The sequence below is a fragment of the Chroicocephalus ridibundus genome, chromosome 3 (genome assembly GCF_963924245.1).
Source record: "Chroicocephalus ridibundus chromosome 3, bChrRid1.1, whole genome shotgun sequence".
Taxonomy (NCBI): Eukaryota; Metazoa; Chordata; class Aves; order Charadriiformes; family Laridae; genus Chroicocephalus; species Chroicocephalus ridibundus.
In genome coordinates this window covers 101562655-101586914 of record NC_086286.1, presented here as the reverse complement: position 1 = coordinate 101586914, position 24260 = coordinate 101562655, and the positions used below count along the sequence as shown (strand labels likewise).

The 24260-nt window shown below is 40.7% G+C and overlaps 1 protein-coding gene across 3 annotated transcripts; it reads left to right on the top strand.

The window, feature by feature from the left end:
- Positions 1-148: 148 nt before the first annotated feature.
- On the top strand, positions 149-24228 carry BEND6 (BEN domain containing 6). 3 transcript variants are annotated; one of them, XM_063330290.1, is made up of 10 exons: positions 149-306; positions 2549-2712; positions 12909-13134; positions 13248-13393; positions 13900-13998; positions 14379-14556; positions 16033-16250; positions 17486-17678; positions 19540-19678; positions 22204-24228. In XM_063330290.1, the coding sequence occupies exons 3-10, from the start codon at positions 12942-12944 to the stop codon at positions 22469-22471; spliced, it is 1434 nt and encodes a 477-aa protein (XP_063186360.1). In that variant the 5' UTR covers positions 149-306; positions 2549-2712; positions 12909-12941; the 3' UTR covers positions 22472-24228. The 3 variants fall into 3 exon arrangements, with proteins under 3 accessions (XP_063186360.1, XP_063186359.1, XP_063186361.1); XM_063330289.1 differs by having other exon boundaries at positions 12909-13137; XM_063330291.1 differs by lacking the exon at positions 13900-13998 and having other exon boundaries at positions 12909-13137.
- The last annotated feature ends 32 nt before the right edge of the window (positions 24229-24260 follow it).

Here is a 24260-nt window from a genome sequence, read left to right as displayed (position 1 = left end):
GGCGGGGCGCAAGAGGGGCGCGCGGCGGACTGAGGGCCCGCGGGCACCGGCGGGGCGGGGCGGGGCGGGGCCGGGCCGGGAGGGGAGGGGAGGGGAGGGGCGGGGCGGGCGGGGCGCCGCATGGCAGCCGGGAGGAGGAGGAGGAGGAAGAGGAGGAAGAAGAAGAAGGTGCTGCCGCCGCCGGGAGGGAGGGAGGAAGGAGCACGGCGCAGCCCATTGCCGCCGCCGCGGGCACTTGGCCGGGGCGGCCGGTGACATCACGCGCTGGAGCTGCTGCAGAGGGAGGCGGAAAATGGCTGCTGCGAGGTACCGGGGGGGGGGGGGGACACGGCGACCCCCGGAGGGGGGAGAGGGGCCGCCCCCGCTCCTGGCGGGGCGCGGGGTGGCGGCGACTGTACGGGGAGGGGGGGTTCTGTCGCGGACCCGGGGCGCCGACCGCGACCGCTGCCGCAGGGGGGGAAAGGGATCGGGAAACGTTAACGAGAGAGATGCGTCCTGACGAGGTGATGAGGGTCCTCGTGCCGTGCCGGACCCGTGTTTGTGATGCCGGGGGTGACGAGGCGACGGCGGAGCGCGGGAGGGGCCGGGACACGGCGCGGTGCCGGCTGCCCTGCGGGACGGGCGGTGGGGAATTAGCACCGACGTGCGGTCCGCGGGGAGCCGGCCGGCGCCGGGGCTGGCCCCAGCGAAAGCGGCATCATCCGCGTGCGTACGTACCCAGGGAGCACCGATGCCGCCTGTATCCGTACCCCCGTACTGCAGTAAACTGCACGATGCCGCACCAAATGTCACCTCCCCGAGCCGTCCGTCTGTCGCCCGGCCGGGGCCGATGCATCGCATCATATCGCATAAAAATCCTCCATGTGCCGGTTGCTAACGCAGATAACGACAAGGGCTCGTCTCTGTCGCTGTTACTATCGCTGTCGCCGTTACTTTGATGGTGCTCCATACTTTCAAAGACTATGTAAAAATGCAGTTCTAAACTCGCCAGCACCACTAAACACACACAAAAAAATCATGCGCTGAAAATATATCCAGGTACAGTTCTTCAGTATTGTGTTTGCCTGTGTTACTGGGGGAAAAGTTATGTTTATTCAGGACAAAATTCCTTTTTGTGCATCTTTGATGTGAGCGCATAAATCTGAGGAACGTTTCCAAAACTTTATGGAAATAATGAAAATCTCTGTGTAAACATTGAAATAATATTCAAATGTTACTGCTTTATATCACTGCCATAAGACTATTATAGAAAAGCATATGTACAAATTTAAATTAAACTACAAAATAAGCGAGCTGGAAGGACAGAGAGAGGGAAACATATCTGTGGTAGCTTAAGTAAGAACAGGAAAAAAGATCTTTAGAATGCTAAGATTAGAATACTAAAATTAATTTATCACTGAGCTAATAACATTGTAACGCTTTACTGTACACGTAATGTTAGGGAAATACATCTTCATTGAAAGATTCTCTTGATACTGGGGGGGGATAAGTAAAGAAAGAAAAGAAAAAAATGTTCGCTTTTAGGTCTATAATGTTTTATTCCAGGAATTTTGTAGCATTTCATACTATTCGCCAACATAGTGAGCCAAAATAGTCTGTCCTATTACTTCATAGAATGGAAAGTTGCTACATTGCAGCCTTTGATTTAAAGCTTTCCCTCACTGCCTCGGAACTGGCAAATGCTGTGAGGTTGCGTTGCATCACGTGGTGCAATATTGAAATCTTTCCTAATACCGCAGTACACTGCAGTAAAATGGTTTTAACGCAGATTACCTGGAGATTATTCAAACGGTTCGTGTTACCTCACTGTAACCTGAAGCAAATCGGTGTGACCCTCCCGGCGACGCGCTGCCCTGCTGCAGTGCTTCCCCGCAGCATATTGCAGGAGCAGGAAACTTTTCGACGCCTTTCGCACTGCACTGATTTATTGCTTCAGAATGGGATGGTGGAGGAAATGTAGCACAGCAGCAGTGACCGCACGGTAAACTGCAGAGAACCGAGAGGGAACGGTTATTTTCACATTGTTCTCGGCTAACAGCGGATAGAAAACGTTTGACAGACAAATCTCTTAATGCTTGCTTGTTAGTTTAAGGTTTATAGCTTTTCCCTTCAAAGGCTTAGAGCCCATTGGTGTCTTGAGGATAATATTTTGCTAAAAGGATATATTTCATGACAACTGCATTTTTTATTTTTCTTTTCAAATGCAAAAGACAGTGCAGTTTAGTACAAGAAATGCTGACAGGCATGATTTTTCAGAGAGCTGCTGCTCCAGGCTTCTGAGTCAACTGTCTCACATGTATACCAAACTGCTCCTATGTCTTTCTTTATATCCATTACTGCTCTGTCTTTGTTAAATACTGTGGGGTTTGGTAGTGTCGTTAAAATATTACTTCCATGGTGAATAAAGTTTAAGTTGCTGAAGTTATTTCACATTAAAAAAAAAGCAAACTGTATGTGGGTAGATTTTTTTTTTTCCCCCAAATAGTAATAAAGAGAAATTAAAAGAAGTTTTAAAAGTATAGCATTTTTAATCTAAGCTTCTTTACAGAATGTTTTTCAGGGAACTTTTCATAAATCTTAAGGATGATAAACAGAGAAGAGAAAAGGAATGAAGAGAGAAGGTTAAAACAAAATCGTTGGCTCTGAGCTGAGATTTGACCTCAGGAGAATCCCGGAGGTGAAGCTATTTCAGAGGAGAGGAAGTAAAAGAAGGTAACAAACTTTTGAGACTAATGGCAAGAGCATGTGGAATGGGAAGGCAGGTCAGAAAAGAGATATAAGTTGTTGAGAGGCTGAAACAAGTCTGCAAGAGTTTTATAAGGTATGAAGGCAGCCTTCGACCCCGAAATAAATCAGGGGTAATGCTGCTGTTTCAGAGTACGCATGATGTGGATATGGAAAAAGATGGGAGGCAGCGTCCTACAGATGCTTGTTTTGGGAAACAGCAGTGACAAAGTCAGGGCATAGCTGAAGTTTTCGGCAGGAGGCTTGGAAGCAGCCTTTTACTTCAGCAATGCTGGGGGAGGAGGTGGTGATAAGTACTTGGGCAGAGGGATAAAAAAGGAAAGTTCTGCTTCAGAGACTCCACAAAAAAGAGGTGACCAGCAAAACGTTTGCAGTGGAAAGGGACAGGACAGGACAGGAGGATTTTTCTCTGCCCGCAGTCACTCTTGAATGCAGTTGTTTACCTGTTTTCCCAAGATGTGGAAGTGTAACAGCATGAAAATTATGTCGATCTTCTGCAGTTTAATGGACGAGTTGAGCAGGGAATGTGTTGTAGCAGCCACAGTCCTCCTGCAGGGAAACAAGGCAGTGTTGACCTAAAATATTCTTTCAGCCAGTCTCTCATGATAACCTGTTCTGACTTAGTCTTGCCCAGCAAGGCTGAAGGCAGAGATACTTTCTTCTCTTACCCTTGTCTTGTATGCAGAATTGTGGTACAGTTTATGGACTAGTGCATGTTCCTGGATAATTTACATGAGGTTCAGCAATGCTTTTGAAAAGAAACTAAAAATCCTAGCTGAGTACCATGGGTTAGGCTGAAAGGAGGGAGAAAAAAATTGCAAAAAGAAAATACGATGGTATTTTTCAGTGGAGAAACCATGTCTGCAGAGATCTGCTGACCTCTCCCAATGCGAGCTGTGGGATTCAAGGGCACTCCACAACTCTGCGAAGGCACCTCTCTGCTCCTATAGATTCAGGTCTTGTGGACCTCATTTTGCAATTATAAGACTCCCTGTATCAGGAAGTCAAAAGAAAAAGATCACGATAGATCTGGTGATGTGGACATGAGAATAGGAGATGATGCATTATATGATTTCAGAAAAGTTGCTGAGTAAATGAAAGGGTAAGACCATTTCCTTTCACTGGTACGTAGGTATGCTTTAAGGACTGTGTTTCTACTAATTAATTATAATTAAATAAAATATTCTGCTTAAAGGACTACTTAACTGGTTAGAAGGGTTCTCTAATCGTCTAATACTTCTTCACAAAATACCTGGGGTTTTTTTCGAATCAAACAGAAACCAAAGTAAATACAGTAAAAACCATAGAAGCAAGCAAAGTAAATACAGAAAATATCATAGTATCTGAGTATTATCAATGAAATAATTTACTTTCCCCCCCAATATTCTACTCCACGGGTTACACGCTATCCTCAGCACTTTAAGCATGATGTATGAGAAGACATTAAGGGAGTTTCTGGTAGATTATTAAACCTTGTAAAATACATTCTTCAGTAACAATTTCCAGCTTGATATAAGCATCAGATGTCAAAAAAATCTGTTATGTGAAATGATATGTTCTAAATTCAGCAAGGTTACTGGGAATCTTTTTTTCTGCAAAACTTGTTAAATTGTTTGCTCCATACAGTGCTTTGTATGTTTGGAAGGCACACTAGCATTAGTAAATTCTTACAATATCCTTGAAATTAGGTAATTATGTATTATTATTTCAGATCCTTTGAAAAGAGAAGCTACATTGTAAAGGTTGTTTGATTTACCCAAGACCAAACAGCGTTATTCCAGTGCTGCAGGCTAGACCCCTTCATGACCAGAACATTTTGCCGTCTGCAGGTGTCTTAGGTGACCACGTAAAACCAAATTCCTGCCTGCTTCATATATATATAAGGGTAATTGTCCTTATTTTGCAGGTTCATCAACTCACACAACTTGTATGTTTTGATTCCATCTGTTTATTAGACTGAATGTAAATCGAATGGAGTGTGAGCCATGCAGTTGTGCACTCATGGCTTGCAGTGTTGCTGGAAAAATGCTGGCAGGAATTCTGTCGGCATAAATTGACTTTGCAGACAGAGAGGCTGATCTTGAGCCTAGATGGAAATATACTGCTAAAGCTCCTATGGCTCTTTTTTTTTTTTTTTTTATTACAGCAGTGGTGTGCCCCTTTGTCCTTGGTTAAAATTTGCTCTGTATTCATTTTTGGCAGTGTTTAATGTAGCAGTTGTCAATCTGAATGTGGCCTTGCATCCCAGAGGGAATTGCACTTCATTAGTATTTTATGTATATAATTGGAAGTTGTTTAAGGATTGTTTCAGAGTGATATACAACACTGGTCATTCAGCTCATATTAATTTATAAAGTTAGGTTGAACTACATACACTAAAAAAGACATTTAATTTTACAGGAGGGGAAAAAATAGCTCTAATAAGGTTTGAGGTTCTTAGCCTTGTAGGGAAGATGCCTTTTTGTCAATTCTCCTACGTGTATGCAGAACTACTCTTTAGTTTCAGTAATATTCCCTGGAGGAAGAGGACAACATATATGTCTCTTGTTCTAGCTCATGACCTTTAACAGTAATGCAGATTTTTTTATTTTTAACTGGAGATCATCAGGTGCATTCCCTCCTACCAACATGCTGCAAAAACAGAGCAATTGAGGAAGAGCTTTGGAGTAAAAGAGCAGGCACTTTGAGTATTAACCAGGCATGACTTCTAATCTATCCTCACTCACCTATGACAGCCAATAAAGACATATGAGTAGAGATAGTTAAGATGCCGCCAGCTCAAGCCTGAATTTCCTAGCTGCTATTTCACTTCTGTGCTCATAGAACTGAAGGGAGAATGTCACCGATAGTAGTGCTTTGGGGCAGCACTATTGAAAGACATAGGATAGCTTACGCCACCTTATAAAAAGAGGAAGATGCATCCTCTTATAAACTCTTACATCAGGTTATTCAGTGGGTTTGTTTGAACAAGTCCAATTTGAAAGTACATCAGTTGAATATGGAAAGGATGTCTGACATTTTTTCAGCCTTTTAGGAAAAGTTACTTGACTGCTTGGGCTGTTACAAGTACACAGTTTTTGCACCTCAGCACAGATTTGCATGTGCTCAAACTTTCCCTAATGATGTTGCCTTCCCATAAACATCTTTAGACAAAATAAGTGACTGCATCACTGGTCTTTAGCCTTGATAATTTGGGAGCTGTTAAGATGTGTTGTGTTGAATTACCCAAGCCAGGTCAGAATGAGTACGGTCAGGTGTTTGACTCTACAGAGCCATGCTGACTTGTTTCTCCTCCGAGGCCACTTACTGCTTCTAAAAGTTTGGATATGTTAACCTGCATGGAAGGAGCTTTCATGTGACTAGTTAAATTCCTGTAGCTTAGGTATCTCATCCAGTTCAAAAAATAAACTGATTTTTGTTGGTCTGTATATTAATACATTTTGTTGAGCATGGCATTTGCAAACAAGCAAATCAAAGTAGGTATTAATTTTCCATCTGTCAGCTGTGAAATAGCTACTTAATAAAGATACTAATCTGTGATGTAGAATTAATATAACTTCCTGTGTCTTGTTATTTGGCATCTTGTTATCTTTATGGGGATCTTTCACTGTGTGGGATTAAAATACGGATTAATAAATGTATGTGGTTTATAGGCATGTGAGGTATCTAAGCACCTATTTAAACTCAGTTCAATCATTAGCGCTCAGAGAACAATTCACTTCCCTAAATTTATGTGTTTAGTGCCATTTGAGGTGCCTGGAGTCAGTAATCACCCTTGAGCCTGGAGGAGCGTCTAGGCCCTATGTGAGAGATGTGCCCATCAGAAGAGGCAGTTGGAGGCCAGGCGTAATAATTTACGGTATCTAAGATTGCACCATGCATTTATTTTCAGGCAAGTGAATTGAGCCCTCGAGCATTTGAAATAAGCTCGATTGCTCTCCAGGGAGCTTTAATCGTGCTCAATAGGGGCTTGACTCTTACGACTGTTGGAGTTGCTCACGGCTGAGACGTCTCCATCTCCAAAGGGACGGCAGTTGTGATAAAAGACCTGTGGGAGATTTGCACTTCTGGAGTAGCAGCTGAAGGCCAAGCAGAATACTGGAGGACACTGGCGCTAGAAACCTATGTTCAGGAAGCCAAATTGATCCCTAGATCTCCAGTGATTACAGTTACAGCTTAGGTAGCTGGTGCACCAGTGGCACATAAATGTAAGCCTCTTAATCTAGAACTGAATCCTGTCCTGAAAGCCCACTAATGATGCCAGGCTGCTATCTTGAAATTTATTAAAATGAACACCATCTTTCACTGTTAGTTAAATAACTTATTAGTTAGACCAAAAGTTTAGTACTTCTAGACATACTAAATATACCTGCTTAATAAGTAAGTTCATTATTCATCCTTTCCTATCACTCAGCATTACAAATAAAGTTAATGGTTTGATGCAAAAATCAGAGCTTTTCCAATAAACTTCTTCAAGCTTTTGATTTAAGCCACAGTCTTACAAAGGGCTTTGGCATATTTAGGTATTAATGCTATTTTATAGAACTTCTAGGTTGCTGAAACTCACAGCATGGAGGGCACTGCTGTGAAAAATAATAATGGCTTCATTAATTCCAAAATCAAATGGATTGTTGTAAATGCTGCTGAGGCTTTGAAGTCAACAAGACAATCTGCCTGAATAAAACCAGAAGATGTTACTGTACCATGAATAGCATCACTTCTTAGAAAAATATCTCAGATTATTTCATAGTCACACCAGGATAGCGATCTACACTCAGGAAGTGAGCTGTTGGTTATCAGTAATAAAAATCATGTGGTTGTATCCTTCCTGTGGAAGACAAGCGTGATCACTTCTGTGCATTTATAGTCTTGAAAGTTGCAGTAACATTCTGATGGATGCTCCCCCAGATTTCCAGCTGAATTTGGAACACAGTGGTACTGATGATTCTGGAAAATCTGTACTCTGTGTTTCTTAGCTGAAAACAGCAGATTTGTGCTTTTAAGCCATATTTTCCCATAAAATGGCTAAGGTATCCCACTGTAAATCTTTTGAGCAGTAACACTACTGCATTCTTCCAACAGTACCTAATTCCACTGAAATCATTAGTAAATCTTACACTGGTTTCAGGAGAATAAGGTTACAACCCGCAACATGGCATGTAACATATTTAAATGTGGTCATGTTTTCCATCATACACTTGCTACAGAGAACTGGGAATTTTCAGACTTCAGTGCAGCCCTAGAGTTTTACTCCAACATTGTATTGAATGTCCTGAGAAGTTCAATGTAAAATGCCACAGTCTAAGTAACACAAACTAAATCTGTGACTACCACTCAATATGCTGAACTAGAAATAAATAGTTTTGAGTGAGGCAGATGAATTTCTAGCCCAGTAAAGGCGGTGGGTTTTTGTTGTTTGGTTTGTTTTTTTTTCCCCCAAGGAAAATGGAGATTATCAAAGGCTGGATTTACAGCATAGATAATATCAAATGTTAGTACTTTGTTACGGAGCTGTGTTGCACAGTCGTGGTACAGTTTCTTGTTTTGCTGAAATCAGTGGCAAAGCCCTGTTTTAAGCCATGGCAGAGTCAGACCCATCGGCCCCAGTGAGTCTACAGTCTCATGTTGTAAATTTGTAATACTTTACACTGCGTTTACTGAAAGGAAAGAGAAATAATGATCTCAGCATGCCATCTGCCAGCTCTCTGGATGAATGGAACAGACTATGTCAGTCAAAGGGTGAGATACGTCTTTAAATTACTTTTGTGGGTGTTTTTTTTTTTTTTGTTCTGGCTTTTTGGGTTGCTTAGTAACAATATTCTGTGTGCAAATTTGTAGCATCTGTGCCCAATGTGAGGTGTTAACATGTTTGTAAAAATTAAGAGTCCAATTAATGTTTCCTCTGCAGAGCTCTAAAATTAAATGGTTCCTTCCTTTTTTTCCCCCTTCTACAAATTACCTGCTTTTAGAAAAAGTGACGACAGATTTGTGTCGTAGAACAGTGACAAATCATAAATTTGCATTTCAGTGCTTCTCAAATAGGTAGCTAGTGTTTTCAAATGGAGAATATAGCAGAATTAAGTAACTTGCAAAACATAAATGGCTTTCAAAGGTCATGAAATTCTGTCTCTGTGGTTAGTAGCTGCACACAGGGTAATGTCTATGAATGATTATATATCTTCCAATTAAACCACTGAACAAAGCACTCAGTGTCAGAAATCTTACTTGATGACTTGCAGAACTGTGTTAGAAAGATTTAAAACAGGGAACCAGATACACTTTAGCAGACTTCATACTCCATCCTTTTGGCTCCCTATAGCAGGTGGTCTACTGGAATCTATCCTACTATTCAAAGTCTATTCAAAATTAGAAAAAGCTCATATCGGGTGGGTTCAACCAAGCCAGCTTCTGTAAGGAGACATACCTACCCCTGTATAGTCACTGAATAGTCAGCGGAGAGAAATAGGCTCTCCCAGACGTAAGTCATCTGCTGTCTTTTAGATACATGTCTTAGGGTGAGATGAATCACCTCTCTCTGCGGTGACTGAGCCAAACGTGGCTAGACAACCTCTCACTTTTAAGGCAGTAAAAGTTTGGTAAGATTAATCCCACTCCCCAAGATTTTTATTTTTTTTCCCTGATGATACAGTACATTTTGCCTTTGATCTCTTTTGGCAAATAAAACGTTTTAAAGGGAGGCATCTGCAGCAATCCTGACTCAAACAAGGTTCACATTGACTCCAGTGGGAGAACAGGGTGAGAAAACACTGCAGGACTTCTCTACCAGTAAGTGAAGTATTTTACTGTTCCTCTTCTTCATTAAAGACGTTTTGTTCTACCTTTCCATTCCCTTTAATCACTGGCTAGAGATGATGCCAGCAGACAGTTAGGTATTATCCCCAGGGCCCATGGATTGTCACAATAAATTCTGTGAAAAGACACAGTTTGATTAATGTCTGCTGGGGGAGCTGAAGCCATAGCTCCATTATGAAAATACTAACAATCAACTATTGCACTCTGTTCCTTTTATTTGGCAATGTAATAGTTTTGTTACTTTACATATAATTCAAGCAGTTGAGTTGATGCCCAGCAGAGCTGCAGCAGAGAAGAGGGGACCTGGCCAGTTGCTGTTGCTGTCCCACAAGTGCTTTCCTGCCTTGGTCCCTTCAAAAGCAGCAGGAGCAACAGGACTGAGCACAAGCCTTAGAAAGCTGCCGGGAAGTTTTTAGACTCGTTTCGGGAGCTAAAGGAGTAGATCACAGAATCACAGAATGGTGGGGGTTGGAAGGGACCTTTGGAGATCATCTAGTCCAACCCCGCTGCCAGAGCAGGGTCACCCAGAGCACAGGAGCGCATCCACGTGGGTTTTGAGTATCTCCAGAGAAGGAGATTCCACCACCTCGACCCCATCCCATCCATTCCTTATTTCTCTCAGCATCCTATGTAGCTTATATTTTAACTTGGCAGCTGTTAAGACTCGTGGTGAAATCAGTTTTGCTGTTTACTAGTACACCCTCCCACCACAGGCAAGAATCTTGACAGCTCAAAAGAGCTTTACAGATACTGTAGACAAATTGCTGAGCTCTGAGTCCTGTTGTGACCATCGTAAAAATTGTCCTTAGCTTTGAGTGGCCGGATGGATTTTCGTGGATCCAGGTGCTTGTCTAGTGCAAAGACTGTGCAAAGGGTTTTGCTGGCCATGGTCTTCACAGTGTCTACCAGTGGCACCAGGCTGCTGTCGTGGGCTCCGAACATCCAGACGTCCGCATGTCCATTGACCTCATTAAGATGTATAACACATACGCAAGTCTGATACCTTCCAAAAGCTGTTGGACTTGGTACCGATGTGCAGAGTGTTGGCACAGCGTATGTGTGAATAGCCCCAGTGCCGTGGGGAACCATCACTTACCCTCCACGCTGAGAACAGCCTGTGCATTCAGTGCGTCCCCAGGAATCCCGGGCTGGCTTGCTAACCCTGTACGAGACCAGACCACAAGCACATCCCATGGCTCAGAGAATATTTGTCTCAATACAAAATGAGAAACAACATATAGACTGTTAGAGGACTACAGGGAAACATTAAAAAAATACAGAAGTCGGTCAATCAGCTGTTAGTGTTAGCTCACTGGCAGCTCTGACTTTGCTGTGATTCTGTTGATCTTCTGTGGGCTTTTAGGAGGGTAATGAAGTAGCTCGCAACTGCCAAGGGCCAAGGAGGGGAAAGCTGAGAGTACTTCATTTGAGGATCGAAGAACTGGGTGATGGGGATGGCTGTGCTGGGTTGATCAGAGGTAGAAGTTAACCTCTTCGTGCCAGATGAGAAATGTTAAGCTGACTGGGTTATACACTCAAAAGCATTTTGAAAAAGAAGGAAGAATACTGATGCAGTCACACACCAGCTGTTCTAAATCTGTTATATTGTCGTTCGGACAAACATGCCATTTCATTTTGGACCTCACCTGTCTCTAGTGAGGTCCATGCTGAAACTTTTCTTCTTTTGGGTTCTGCTTTGTCTGCAGTATGAGGATCCACTCGGCACGGATCAGTGGCAGAATGAGGTGTCCGGCGATTCATGCTAGGCATAGATATTCAGGCTGCCACCTTTCCAGCATTTACATGGGATGGATGTTTCCCAGTCTTTCTAAGTGTCTTTAAGGAAAATTAATGTGAATTCTTTCAAACACAGTCTCCTTTCTTCATCAGGGCAGTACTTAACAATCCTACCGCTATCACACTCAACACATTCTGCATAAAAGCATGATTTAACACTCTTTTTAATGGTGATTTCTTACTCTGCTTGCCTCATTGTATCAGTAAACATGTTGACAAGCACGCAGCTGTCTCTTGCAAATTAACAAATTCACCCCTGTGTGAAAAGCCAGCTCTGTTGAGGCGTAGCACAGACATGGTGAATAGTGGTGAGCTGGGCTTCTGCAAATGAATTGACATCGCATCTTAGAGCACTGCAGCCAGATTTTCTCACTTAGACATAATAACCCCGCGTAATTCTCCTTTCCTAGCTCTGAGTTACCTTTCTGACAGCTTCTGCATGAGGCACTAGATTTGCTTCTGACTGATTGAGGCCAAGTAAATCGCAAATCACGCTGTCGCATCTAGGAATTCATGAGTTTTCAGCTCTGTAAAAGTACTTCACCTCTATGAACTGACAGGCTAAACCGTATGTTTGTTTTAAAGAAGATCAAGGTCCTATCTGATTTAAAATCAGATTTTCTTTTATTAGTTTTATCTGATTTAAAAATTTTAAAGTAGAAAATATCTTCTTTGAGTATAATGGAAAGACTTAAATAAATCGGTTACATTTCCAATATAGTTTAGTAATGTATATTACAGTTCACACTTTTGTGTAAGGCATATCAGCTTTATTAGAAAAATAAAGCACAAAGTATGACTTGTTCCCTTCTGCCAATGTAGAACTTCAGTGCTTTAAAAAGCCCAGAAATGGTCTTTTGCTTTAAAAACATTGTTTTATGTAAGCAAAGGACTTAGCTGTATATTTGGGTTCGGGTTCTCCTTGTTGCTGTTATTCTTTGTGAAGCAGCCCAGCTCTCTTCCAGTCCTCAGCCTGCCATTTCTTTTGAACGTCAAGTTTTCCACTGCCAGAATGTGTCATACCTCACCCAGTCAGTTGTCCTGCGTTGTGCTGGGTTGGTTTTCTGTGGCTGCAATTGTTCATCTTGCTGACCATGAGGTGACTAATGCAGCCCTGGAAGTCACACATCCCTCTTCATGGCATGCATAGCTAGTGCTTTCCTTCATTCTAGGGAAAGTTTTTATCACACCTGTGTCTTTTAGTCAGAGGCTGAACTGAAAGCTTTTGTTGGGGCAAATGCAGTAGTAATAGAGATGCCAGCCAGGAGATAGATTAGGCATGGCAGTAATACGGAAGCAAGGGCTCTGTGGGTGAAAGCTTTTTCTATGCATAGTTTTGGAGGCAACTGTCTGATGTACATGTATGGCGCAGACCATCTCCCATCTTTCAGGGGAGATATAACATGCTGCTTGGCTAGTTTTCACTTCCCTGCCCAGGATATTTTCATACAAGGTCATTACCAATATCCAGGAATAGGGGCTTTTTAAAGTATTCTTGTAACATTCCTGTGGCATGACAAGGTAACAGCTGTTTTTCCTATGACGTCCTGCAGGCAGTGTCTGTGTGACAAGAAAACCACTTAACAATGAAAAAATTCACGCTGTTTGATTTTGTAAATGATAATTCACTGCAAATTGGAGAGACTTCATGGATACAGGACCTTCCCAGTGATGACAATGAACTAGAAAGACTTCTGAAACCAAATGAGCACGTGCTAGTAAACTGGCCTGTGGGTGAAAGAAAGACAGAAAAGCACCTGGTGAAAGTTGTGTACATGAGTGGTGAGTGCAGTTCCAGAGCATTTGTCTGATACAAAATTTTAATCTAGTTGTAAGGTATTGCTACCTGGTTTTCTGTGCTTTGGCTTTTTTTTATTTTTCCGTCGCTTCAGATGACCCCCAAGAGCTGGTGGAAATGATGCAAAAGATATTACAAGCAGATGAAATTACAAAAATTCAAGTCCTTGGAAAAGGCAAGAGGAAGAGGATAGAAATGATATTCTCAGAAAGTGAGGACAGTGATCTGGATAAAGAACAGGTGAGTTTCTCTCTTTGCGTGCCTGATATTGGTAGGCCCATAATGGAATGAAAGAAACTTAACTATTAATTCTTCATAATATGATACACAAAATATGTACAGTAAAGGTAGGAATACAGGCAGTCTTCACATGGTAGCTCAGCCCAATAACCTGTCAGAGTAGGCCAATAGATTTTTGTCCTTTGCTATTTAAAGAGAAAAGTGTTATTTGAGACTTGGATGCTCTGTAGCTTCGTTACTTTTTCTCCCATAAGACAGAAATCTGACCACTGCATAAAAAAGTGACGGGACCAGGTTTTCTGAGCTTTGCACTGTGCTGAGATCTGCAGTGACAAAATGTAGGGACAGAAAACATAAATCTTAACAAAAAGTTACAAACATATTTTTAAAAATTGCTAACCAAGAACGTCAAGTGCACAGTGAATAAAAGTTTATGATATACTATGAGATACCGTAATGAAAGACCCCATAGGAATGCAAAGGCACCATTATGCTTTTGTTTCCAGGGGAAGATGATGAAGCATATAAAAAGAAAGAAATCATTGCAGGCATCTGCTCCTGCCAACATCCTGAGTCAACTTGAAACATCTTTAATTAACAAACAGGTAAACATCTCATCTTCAGCAATTTTAATGTATTAAGCAAAAGCAAACTGAAATTTACTCGTTTAGGGGGGCGTAAGGCTTTTGGTTTAGTGAAGCTAACGGTTCTCAAAGACACTACCTTAGAAAACTGGTGAATGGAGAACAGAGGGAGAAGTATCTAACAGTTACGTACTACACTGATGTTTCATTTTTAATTTTAATAAGAACTGTGATAGCTATGTCCAGTAGCAGCTATTACTAAAATACACTGAGTCTGTTCATGCATTCCGTGTACAAAGAACATATTCTGATTTAGCCAGATATTTTAATGTTAGTTTTAATGCTTTAATTTTATGCTGCTGTTGTTCTAGGTATCACGGGTTTATTTTTTTTTTTTCCAGAGAGAACCATATTCAGGAAGCAACCTTCTATACAGTGAAAGTAGCAGTGATGATGAAGAGCCTTTATTTCAACTATCCAAGGTAGAACTGTGTGCCAAAATAAAAAGCCTCAAGAGGAAGCTGACAGACACCATGAGAGAAAACTGCCGCCTGAGGCAGTCCCTGGTGATGCTTCAAGGTAAAGTCAGGGGAATTATTGTGATGAAGAGGAAAGCCTGAAGGTCATGAAAAGCTTGATTTATAAGAGGCCATTTGGATGGGAATTATGGATGCTCAAGCACCTGACACGATCAAGGTCTACCATTAGCATCAAAGTCTTTGATACATGGCAACATTTAACTCCAGCAGCACTTAGAAAAAACTGTCTTACACGGAGGCCATGCAATCATAGAGTTAGAAGTGGAAAAATCTGTCTAAATCCTGTCAGTTGTTCCCAGGAGAACCTTCCTGTATGCTGTGTATAACCATCAGCTAAGCTCAAACACTCCACTGACCAGTCCAACTAACCTTATTTATTAGCGGTCTGTCTTGATCTACTGAAATTGTATTTATTCTGGAATGATTTAATTTCTAATTACTTTGGTAATTCCTCATTATTGATAATCTGAGTTAGTTCCAGGTGCAAAAAATTTAGTCCTTTCCCAGAGGTGGACCATTTTGTTCTTTTATAAATGAATCTTTCACCACTTAGTGATCATCTCTGAAGCCCCTCTTGCTTACTCTGGGGCAGACAAGACTGAATCCAAGTTTTCAAAACATTAGTGAATCAAGAAGGTTTAAAGAGGATTTGCTCCTTCCCTTGCCAGCTACATCATAATGTCCCTAGACAGCCTAGTATCTCTTCTCTTTTTTTATTATCATATGATTTCGCAAGTGCTTATCTTCAGTTTCATTGCCCACCTGATTCCATTCCATATGTTATTCATCTTGATTTGAATCATTCATCTTCACCTTTTTGAATATTATTTTTAAACATTTTGTTACTGTCTGACAACTTTTCTTGTACATTTAGGTCTATTTGCCGTGTATCTTAAGCACTTTTATTAGTCTTTTACAGTATTTTCTATAATTTATTGATTCTGCATCTTGCTGATTCCTTATCCCTTGCATCCTATTTGCTCTGAATTGATTCTTCTTAATGAACTCAATAAAAGTTTATATTTGAAAATAAATATTACTTGGAGAAAAGGTTATTTAAAAGATATTATCTATAGATTAAAAAAGAGGGAAAAAAGAAGTCTATGCAGCTTATGTAACTTCCTTGAATCAAAAAATAAAAAAATCAGACATAACTTTACTTAGCCTGCATTCAATAGCTTTACAGACTTGTAGAGATTTTGAGATAGCAAAAAGAAAAAAGAGAAATAGCCGGTTTAGTGCCGTGATGGGCATGAACTAATGGTTCCTCTTAGCCTTGCAGAGAACTGATCTATCCTGTTCTAGAAACGGAGGCCAGATCTTTATGGGTGGGGACAGCAGAATGGCAAGAAAACATTTGAGAGAATAGGAAAAAAGTATGTTAAAGCGTGGTTGCTGACTACTTTGACTCTCTTGCATTATGACAGGAATCTTACTGCAAAAATATACATGCTTATGTAATTAGAGTCTGAAAGCTTCAATACTATTTTATCCCTCACTTTCCATTTGATTTCAGTGTTGCCACAGGCAGTCACCCATTTTGAGGAACTGGTAGGAATGGCTGAAGCACTGCTGAAAGGGGGAGTGGCATCATCTACGTCCAGTCTGCATTCACATGCTGTTTGGAAAGCATCTAGCCATCCGTTAGCAGATTCATACGCAGCTATGCATAGTAACTCCAGCTCACCAATAACTTTGAATGTGGAAGACGAGGAGCAACAGACAGAAAAACAGGTCAGTTAAAAGGCAATTTCAGGCATAAAAATGAAAATTTTATACAGTACAAACTCTACTGTTGTAGTATAACAAATATAAAAAATAAGCATCAGTAAAAACCATGTGATTGATGAGCTTCTTTTGTGCAGAAAGCTGTTTCCATGAGAAACACTAGACTTTATCCAGTGTGATGGTACACTCTCAAACTCGCTTTGATTTCTGTGACCTTGAACATCTGTGACTGAGGGCAGAATGTGGATGCATGAAGAAAATGAAATACTGAGATCCAGGGATAACGTCCAGCTTCATGGTTTGGATGCCAAAGGGGAATGGTAGTGTTTCAGAGATAATCTAAGAAAAATGCCAGCACTCTGCTTAAACTCTTAATAAGTAACTGGGGAATGGTATGTTTTTGCTCTTGGTCCAGACACTGGCCAGCACTTAAGTACAAATACATATATATATATATGTAGATACTGAGTAAGGATGTTCCCCTATTCTTTGTAATTATAACAGAGCATAATTGAGAAATCTGAGGCACAGAGGCTCTACATGACAAATACAAAGACACAACCAGAAGAATAATTCTAGCTTCTGCATTCACAGTTTACATGAACATTCTTACGCACTGAGTCATGCCAGGCAGTGGAAATCATTCTTGTGTGTTGTCAGGGGGTCCTAAAGCCCAAAGAAATCTATTAAGAATTCTCAAGGTATGATGTTTTGACTGAATATTGCAATACACAAAATTTGACCTAACATCTCCAAAGAAATAGAGAGACCTAATTTTCTCAGCAAAGTAGACTTATGTAATAGAGGTAGCTCAAAATTGCCCATTAGGAGAGTTCAAATACTTAGGCTGTACAACTGCTGTGTGTAGAAGTCACTCACAAAGCCCAGGACCAGATGTCACAGCTCTTAGGGCATGTCTGCTCGGAGGCAGGAATATTAGCTTGGGCATAGTGCCATGCTCCCGAGGCTGTACAGAATCCACGCCAGATCTGGATCACAGCCAGCCCGCATGGAGTGCAAGCAGAAGGATTTCGATATGTCTGAACACGTCCTGACTCCACTGGTGAGTAATCAGGATCGCTTGGTGAAGTGTTTGCAGAGATAACTTTTGAAATTGTGGTTTAAAAAAATAAAATTAATAAAAGAATAATTAAAAAAATTAAAAATATTTCAGAGGTAATACTATGTAATATTCCTAGAGAACTGAAATAGTTATGCCTATGACCAATTTTGTTTTCCAGTTCAAGATCGAAAAGTGGCAGATTGCACTTTGTAACAAGAGCAAACCTCAAAAGTTTATAAATGACTTGATGCAAGCACTTTATACACATGAATACATGGCTACACACAGCCTGACAGGTGCAAAGTCCTCCTCTTCAAAGGACAAAGCGGCGAAACCAGCTATGAATCAGAATGAAGTTCAGGAAATCATAGGTGATGACTTGTTAACGTTACTCAATGTGGCACTGACATGACAAAGGGCTTCTCTGAGGGAGGGACTGTAATGCTTAACAGCTGGTCTATTCAGGTGATGCACTATTTCATATTTCCTTCTTCAGCTGCATACTTTTTAAACCCATCTGTTACAAATACTGTCAGTGAAATGCTAAGTAGTAGTATTTCTGTTGTGCAAGTTTTGTGGGTTTTACTTAAGTGCCTACTCAGCACAGTGATAAACATTTTTTTAGCCTTTGAAAGGTTAATCTACAACAGTCAAACTTGGAGTTTGACAATAACGGATAAGGGAAGGCAAAGAGAGGACACACTTGAATCAAATTTAAAATAATGTCTGCTATATTCTGAAGTTAGTGAATGCTGTGAATTCTGACATTTGAAAGAACGCTGGAGGCCCAATGAGACAATAAGTATAGAAGACAGGAACAGTGATCAGAGAAGCAAACAAAATTTGATTTATGCTGAGGTTTAAGGCAAAAAATGTTTGGTGCATAGGAAAGAATAATTTCAGAGGGAAGTGGCACCTTTAAAGAAAACAGTATTTTGTAAGCACACGAAGCCTGATTTTTATTGGATTCACACCTATAGCTTAATACTTGACCAACATAGCCTAAGTTCCTGTACTAGAATCCCTCGCCCATTGCCATTCCCTTGGACTTCCCCAGTTCTCTTGGTTCTCTTCCCAGCTTAGCCCTAGTTCCTGCACCTTGGTCCAGTTTTGTTGAAGTTGGCCAGCAGTTTCAAAAGCTATCAATCAGTTGCAGAATCCTCTTTTCTTTAAGAACCTAGCTAGAGAAAAAGGCCCAAAGTCAAGAGAGAGAAGAGGAAAGAGTATGTAAAATAGTGAAAATACATTTAGTAGGCGGTAAGATGAGATAATTTTCAGAATGATGTATGAGAAAAATTTAAAAGATTTCATGGGATGAGAAGAATGGTTGGACTCGAAGATCTTAATGGTCTTTTCCAACCTAAATGACCCTATGATTTTATGAGCTACTAGTGACTTTTCTAAAGGCGGATTCTGGGGAAGGGTATAGGCAAAACTGAAAAGGGAAGCAGAGAAGATAATCAGGACACTAAATACAGCATGCTGTGGAAAATTCAGTGACGAGGGGGAGCCTATAGAGAAGTCAAAGAATTTTGTTAAGGGAAATGACAACACTCCTGAATTCAAATATAAAAGTGTCAACATTATACAAGAGAAGAAGAAAAATAAGACAGAAGTCTGGGAGTTCTAGGTCTGTAGAAAATGAGTTAGTAGATCAGATTATTTAAAGAAGATGGAAACTGTAAGACATCAAAATTAAATGAAAGGGAAAAAATACTCAAGGGAAGGGAAGATGATGGAGAAGGGGAAAGCAGGAGTTGGATTCCTGATGTTGAGTCCTGTTTGTTTTTTTGCATTCAAAAAAAGTTAGCCAGGCAAAACAGAAGGAGAGTTTTTAAGGAAGGAGACATCACTGGCAAATGAAAATTAATGAACAAAAACTGTAGGAGTCAGAGGCATGAGGACTGACGAGGATAGGAATAGGACACTCTGATCGAGAACAGAACAAAGGGAGAGGATGAGCAAACACAAATCACTCACTACAGGAAGCCCTTGTGGCCCTGGAGTTCCCTTTGAGTTTGCCAAGAGCAGGCACAGCAGTATGGGAGGCAGAGAAAAGCAAGAGCTGGCACATGCAAAATCTATGAAGTAGTGTGTGAAGACAGCAAATTAACTACAGCTGAAGCTGAAGTAGCTGGAAATTTCAAAGATGTGAGAAATGCATTTTAGATCATACATCTGTTGTTTCCCTGATTTGGAGGCCTCATTATATATCATCTCTTTATGTTGCAGGAATCACAAAACAGTTGTTTCCAAACACAGATGATGCTTTAATTAGGCGAATGATGGGACAAAAACTGAACAATTGCACCAAGAAGCCAATTTTAAGCAAAGATCTTAACTCAGGTGCTTTTCAGAAGCATAGCTTTTGGTAAGTCTTAAAAAAAAATAATTGTAGTCTGCAATGTGTAATTCCATGTGTTACCCCGTGGTAACAAAATCTAAAAACAATCTTAAAATTACCATGAAGATACATGTTCATATATGCATTGCCAAGTAGGTAAATATTTTCTTAACTTTGTACAGAAAGTACATAATACAGAAGCAGTCCAGCTTAACATTACAGCACAAAATAAGTTGTTCATTCCAGACAAAGCAGCACAAGGCTATTAAATTACAGGAAGAGAATACAGAAATAAACACATGGAGTTACTTTGATTGATATGGCTATTTTAGATTTGGCATTATTTACTCTTATTATTATTCTCTGTAGGCTCTCTCCAGAGACCAGTCAATTCCATTTTCATGTCACCTGTTTTGCCTCAATTAACCCACAAGTAAAGATAAGGAAAATCACCCCTCTTTTGTACCTACTGATAAGACTACTGTAGGAGAGCTAAATTATCATTCTTTTACTTCCAGAAGAGTCTAAATTATTGGGGCAGAGGAATTATTAAATAACATCTTGCTTATTATGGGCATTCTTACCTTGTGAATAAGGCTAGTCTAAATATGCTGAACTCATCCCTACCGTCAGTGAAATCAGCTATTTCCATAGTACTGTTTCCATATATACCAAACGTACAAATTACAGAATAGTTGAGGTTGGGAGGGACCTCTGCAGATTGGCTAGTCCAACCCCTGCTGCTCAAGGCAGGGTCACCCAGACCAGGTTGCTCAGAGCCATGTACAGTTGGGTTGAGTATCTCCAAGGTTGGAGACTCCACAGCCTCTCTGGGCAACCTGTGCCATTGCTCAGTCATCCTCACAGTGAAAGAGTGTTTCCTGATGTTCAGAGGGAAGCTCCTGTTTTTCAGTTCTGTCCATTGCCTCTGGTCCTGCCACTGGGCACCACTGAGAAGAGGTTCCGTCTTCTTTACACCCTCCCATCAAATGTTAATACATGTAGATAAGATCCCCTTCGGCCTTCTTGAGTCCCAGCTCTCTCAGCCTCTCCTCAGAAACAGGATAAGAGATTAACAAGGAACAGGATAAGCGATTAAAATCAGTGAGAAAGGGAGAACATATTTGCCCTTACTTAGATTTTCCATACTGAAGTAATATTTGACTTCTTCCTAGTTCAGCTATCTTGTTCATGTTTTAAAATCCGCATTTGCAACTGTATGACACTTCATAACAAAAAATGAAATAAAACAAAATAAAACAAACCCATCCCAAGATATTTGACTATGTTACAACACAATTGTTTGAAAAGTAGCTTTGCTACTAGAATTCCTCTCTAAGCCACCTGGAAGTACTCCGTGGACCACCAGTGATCTATGAATTACTACTTGAGAAATGCTCAGAAAATCTATCTGTTTGAAGAATAGATACACAGGTTTTCCCATCTGGAAACAATAAACAAATGCACTAGCCTGGCTTAAATACAGTTTACTATGTTAATGCTTTTCTCCTAGAGATGAGAAGGCTTCATAAAACAAAAGTCCTCTGTATTTGTAACATACAGTGTGCATTGATTCACTGTAGTATTTCTCCTTGTCCTTGACGCAGGAAGTAAAAATAACAGCACAGAAACACAGACTCTGTCTTCTTTGAAAGTATTAAATCGTAAATATTTTACATTTTAAATCTGTATCTTCATCAGATGAATACATAAATTTTGTTTAGTCCTGTCTTCTCATGTACCGACACAGTATTGCTGAAGCCTTGACCAGAGGATCTTGAGCTAGCACTGTAACAACTCTGGGTTGTTTTTTAATACTGCCTATAGACCTTTCAATTTAAACTTAATATCTTAGAAATGTCTTTATGTCTGTTATCAGTAAGTGCTTATGTAAAATCCAGTCCAACATCCATTGAAACCAATGCAGATACTGCCTGCGTAGTCTCCCTTGAATGGATGATTATTAGAATGCATTTATAATGGATTCATTTTACATCTGTTCAGAATTTCCTCACTGTAAAAGCATTTAAGCATCTTGTAAGTAATCAAGATAACAGTGGTGATTCCTTTAACTCAGATGACGCAAGTTTTCTCTGTAAGAAAATGAGCAGAGTTTAAAAGTGCTCACAATCTCACAGTTCTTCCTTCAGTTCACCTTCCGGCAGCGAAGTACAGAGAGGGGTCAAGACAAAAACCTTGTTGTGCGGTACTTTTAGTAACAACTTACGCACAAGTTACTTACTTTTAAAACTGGTGGTACTGCAGTTTTGATCTCCTCCCTTGCTGCTGCTCCTCCTTTCTTGCCCACCTGCTCCACCTTTCTCCAGAATATGATTACGATTCAGGAGAGGGAACTTGGAGTCAAATCCAACGATACAGACCAGTCACCATCTCAGATCAACATGGCTGAGGTGAAACAAGGAAAAGGGGAATGTGTCAATGAAGAAAACTAGTTCACTGGCTAATAAACTCTGATGCTCGGAAACTAAGAACGGTAGTAATTGCACATTTAATGTTAGTATCTCAAGCTTAATTATAAATTGTCTCAACAGTGGCTCAACAGCTGCTCCTCAGGGCATCATCTCTTCTGCTGTTCCTCTCAGCACACAAGACCAGCAGGATGATGATTCACCAGCTGCTAATGCACAAATTCAGCAAAGTGACAGCCGTCTGACTCCTCCACCTCCCACCACACAAGGCCAGCAGGAGTGCTTCAGACCCACTTCTTCTAAGGTGGAGTCTCATCTCGCCAGAAGCCCACCAGCGCCCTCTCCCAACCAAGGTTGCGGACAGGATCTCAGGAATTCAGAGAAAGAATAACAGACGGTACTTCATACCGGTTCAAATTCTCAACGAGATTAAAGAATAAAATAAAAGCATAAAATAAAAAAAGAAATAATATCTAAATGGGCCTAGCAACAGTGGACAGAGATACTGCAAGCAGAATAGAAGCCTGACAACCATTTTCTCAAACGAATGATAATCCCACAGCCTAGAAAAATATGAAGGCATATTAATATCTTTGGCTTTAAGAGATTATTAAATATATGCATGTTATGCGGTAATTAAAAAAAATATAAACTTATTCTGAAGAATATAAGAAGAGTTCCCCTTAGTTAGAAAAAAACATTATTTAAAGTAATACCAAAAGAATCTGTAAGAGGAACCTTAATCCCCTTGCTTTCACCTTGACAGCTGATGGAAAACTGCTTTACTGATCAGAGAAAGCTATTGCATATTCATACAAAAAAGATATAGAGGTATGAAAAGAGAATAGAAAAATTTCCTAGTGAAATGAAGACTGTGGCCAGCACAGGGTTAGAAAGCACAGGGCCACATGAGCAGAGAAGAAGAAACAAAATAGATATTTAAGGATGCTGTTAACTTGGAAAGAAGAAAACATTCTTAGGGCAACGAAGCTGCAGCTCTCAAGATCTCTGCAGGAAAGAAGCAGCTCATTTTTAATCTCTGAAAGTTGGAAAGACAATGAAAGAAGCCAAGTTCCCTCTTAGCTCAGGGAAGAGTCCTCCAGGATAGCCTGTTTGGTTGTGGAGGCCATGGCTTCTCTCACAGGCCTTCTGCTGACAGTACCCTGCTGGTTTGGCAGCTCTCCCTCTCTCTTCTTCCGTGAACATCAGGTCCATAGGTTAAGGGTGCCTAATCCCTCCATCCCTCCAGTTGGGAAATGGAGGACAACGTCTTGGAAGCAACTAGTAAACGGCAGAGTTGCCAGCCTCTACTCCCTGTGTTTTGATTTTGGTGTGCTACCTCTTGCCTAGAGAGTGGACAGGTAGAGCATTCCTCATGGGACTGGGGACAGAAAAATCCCAGTGACCGGGCAGTTCCTCTTGAGATCTAACACCACTTGTCCTAGGGAGCAGCTGGCAGTCACACACCCAGTTATTACCTGAGGAGGAGGAGGGAAGGTACATTTTCTTCCTTGCTGACTGATTCCAGGTTTATAGTGCGCTGGTAGCATGGGAAGGAGAGAATGCTTGGATTACAGCCTTCATGCTTCAGTGTACTTCTCCCAGAACAGACAGTACTAATAGTTAAATCTATTTCAGATGTGGCAAACAAGCAACTAAGGGACCAAGATGAAGGGAAAAAACCCCAACATGAAGAAATATAGCTTGACTTGAGGAGGATTTCTGTAACTCAGGAGATCTGAGTTATAGAAAGAAAATAGAAATGGTATTAGGGTGAATGCTGGAAAAAAAAATCTGAAGATAAGGTTAGCAGCCAAATACCTCTGAAGGGTAGTGCTGCAAACCTAACTACTAGAACAATGCACTAATGAAATGCACTGTGGAGAAGACTTTTGTGGGGGCTGGGGTATGAATTAAGCGATCCGCTAGCCTTTTTCATCTCTCATGTCTACCAGTTCCTTGTAGATAGGATCAGGATGAAAGCAGGTATGGAATCTGATGTAAGTTCTATCTCATGTTATTAACTACCATCCATAAAATGTAACAGAAGGATGTTTGCTATTATGTACATTTTGTATATGTACCTGTATGTACAGCATATAAGAATGTATATAGTTAATCATATTTTTGAAGCAACTTTCTATCAAATAAAATGAAACGTTACTATGTCTTAGTTCTAT

Excerpts from the sequence above, each read along its gene's own strand:
- BEND6 (XM_063330289.1), top strand. The coding sequence starts at position 12,942 with ATGAAAAAATTCACGCTGTTTGATTTTGTAAATGATAATTCACTGCAA. Across the intron at positions 13,394-13,899 it reads GTGATCTGGATAAAGAACAG|GGGAAGATGATGAAGCATAT; the intron begins GTGAGTTTCTCT and ends TTTTGTTTCCAG. Across the intron at positions 17,679-19,539 it reads TGAAGTTCAGGAAATCATAG|GAATCACAAAACAGTTGTTT; the intron begins GTGATGACTTGT and ends TTTATGTTGCAG.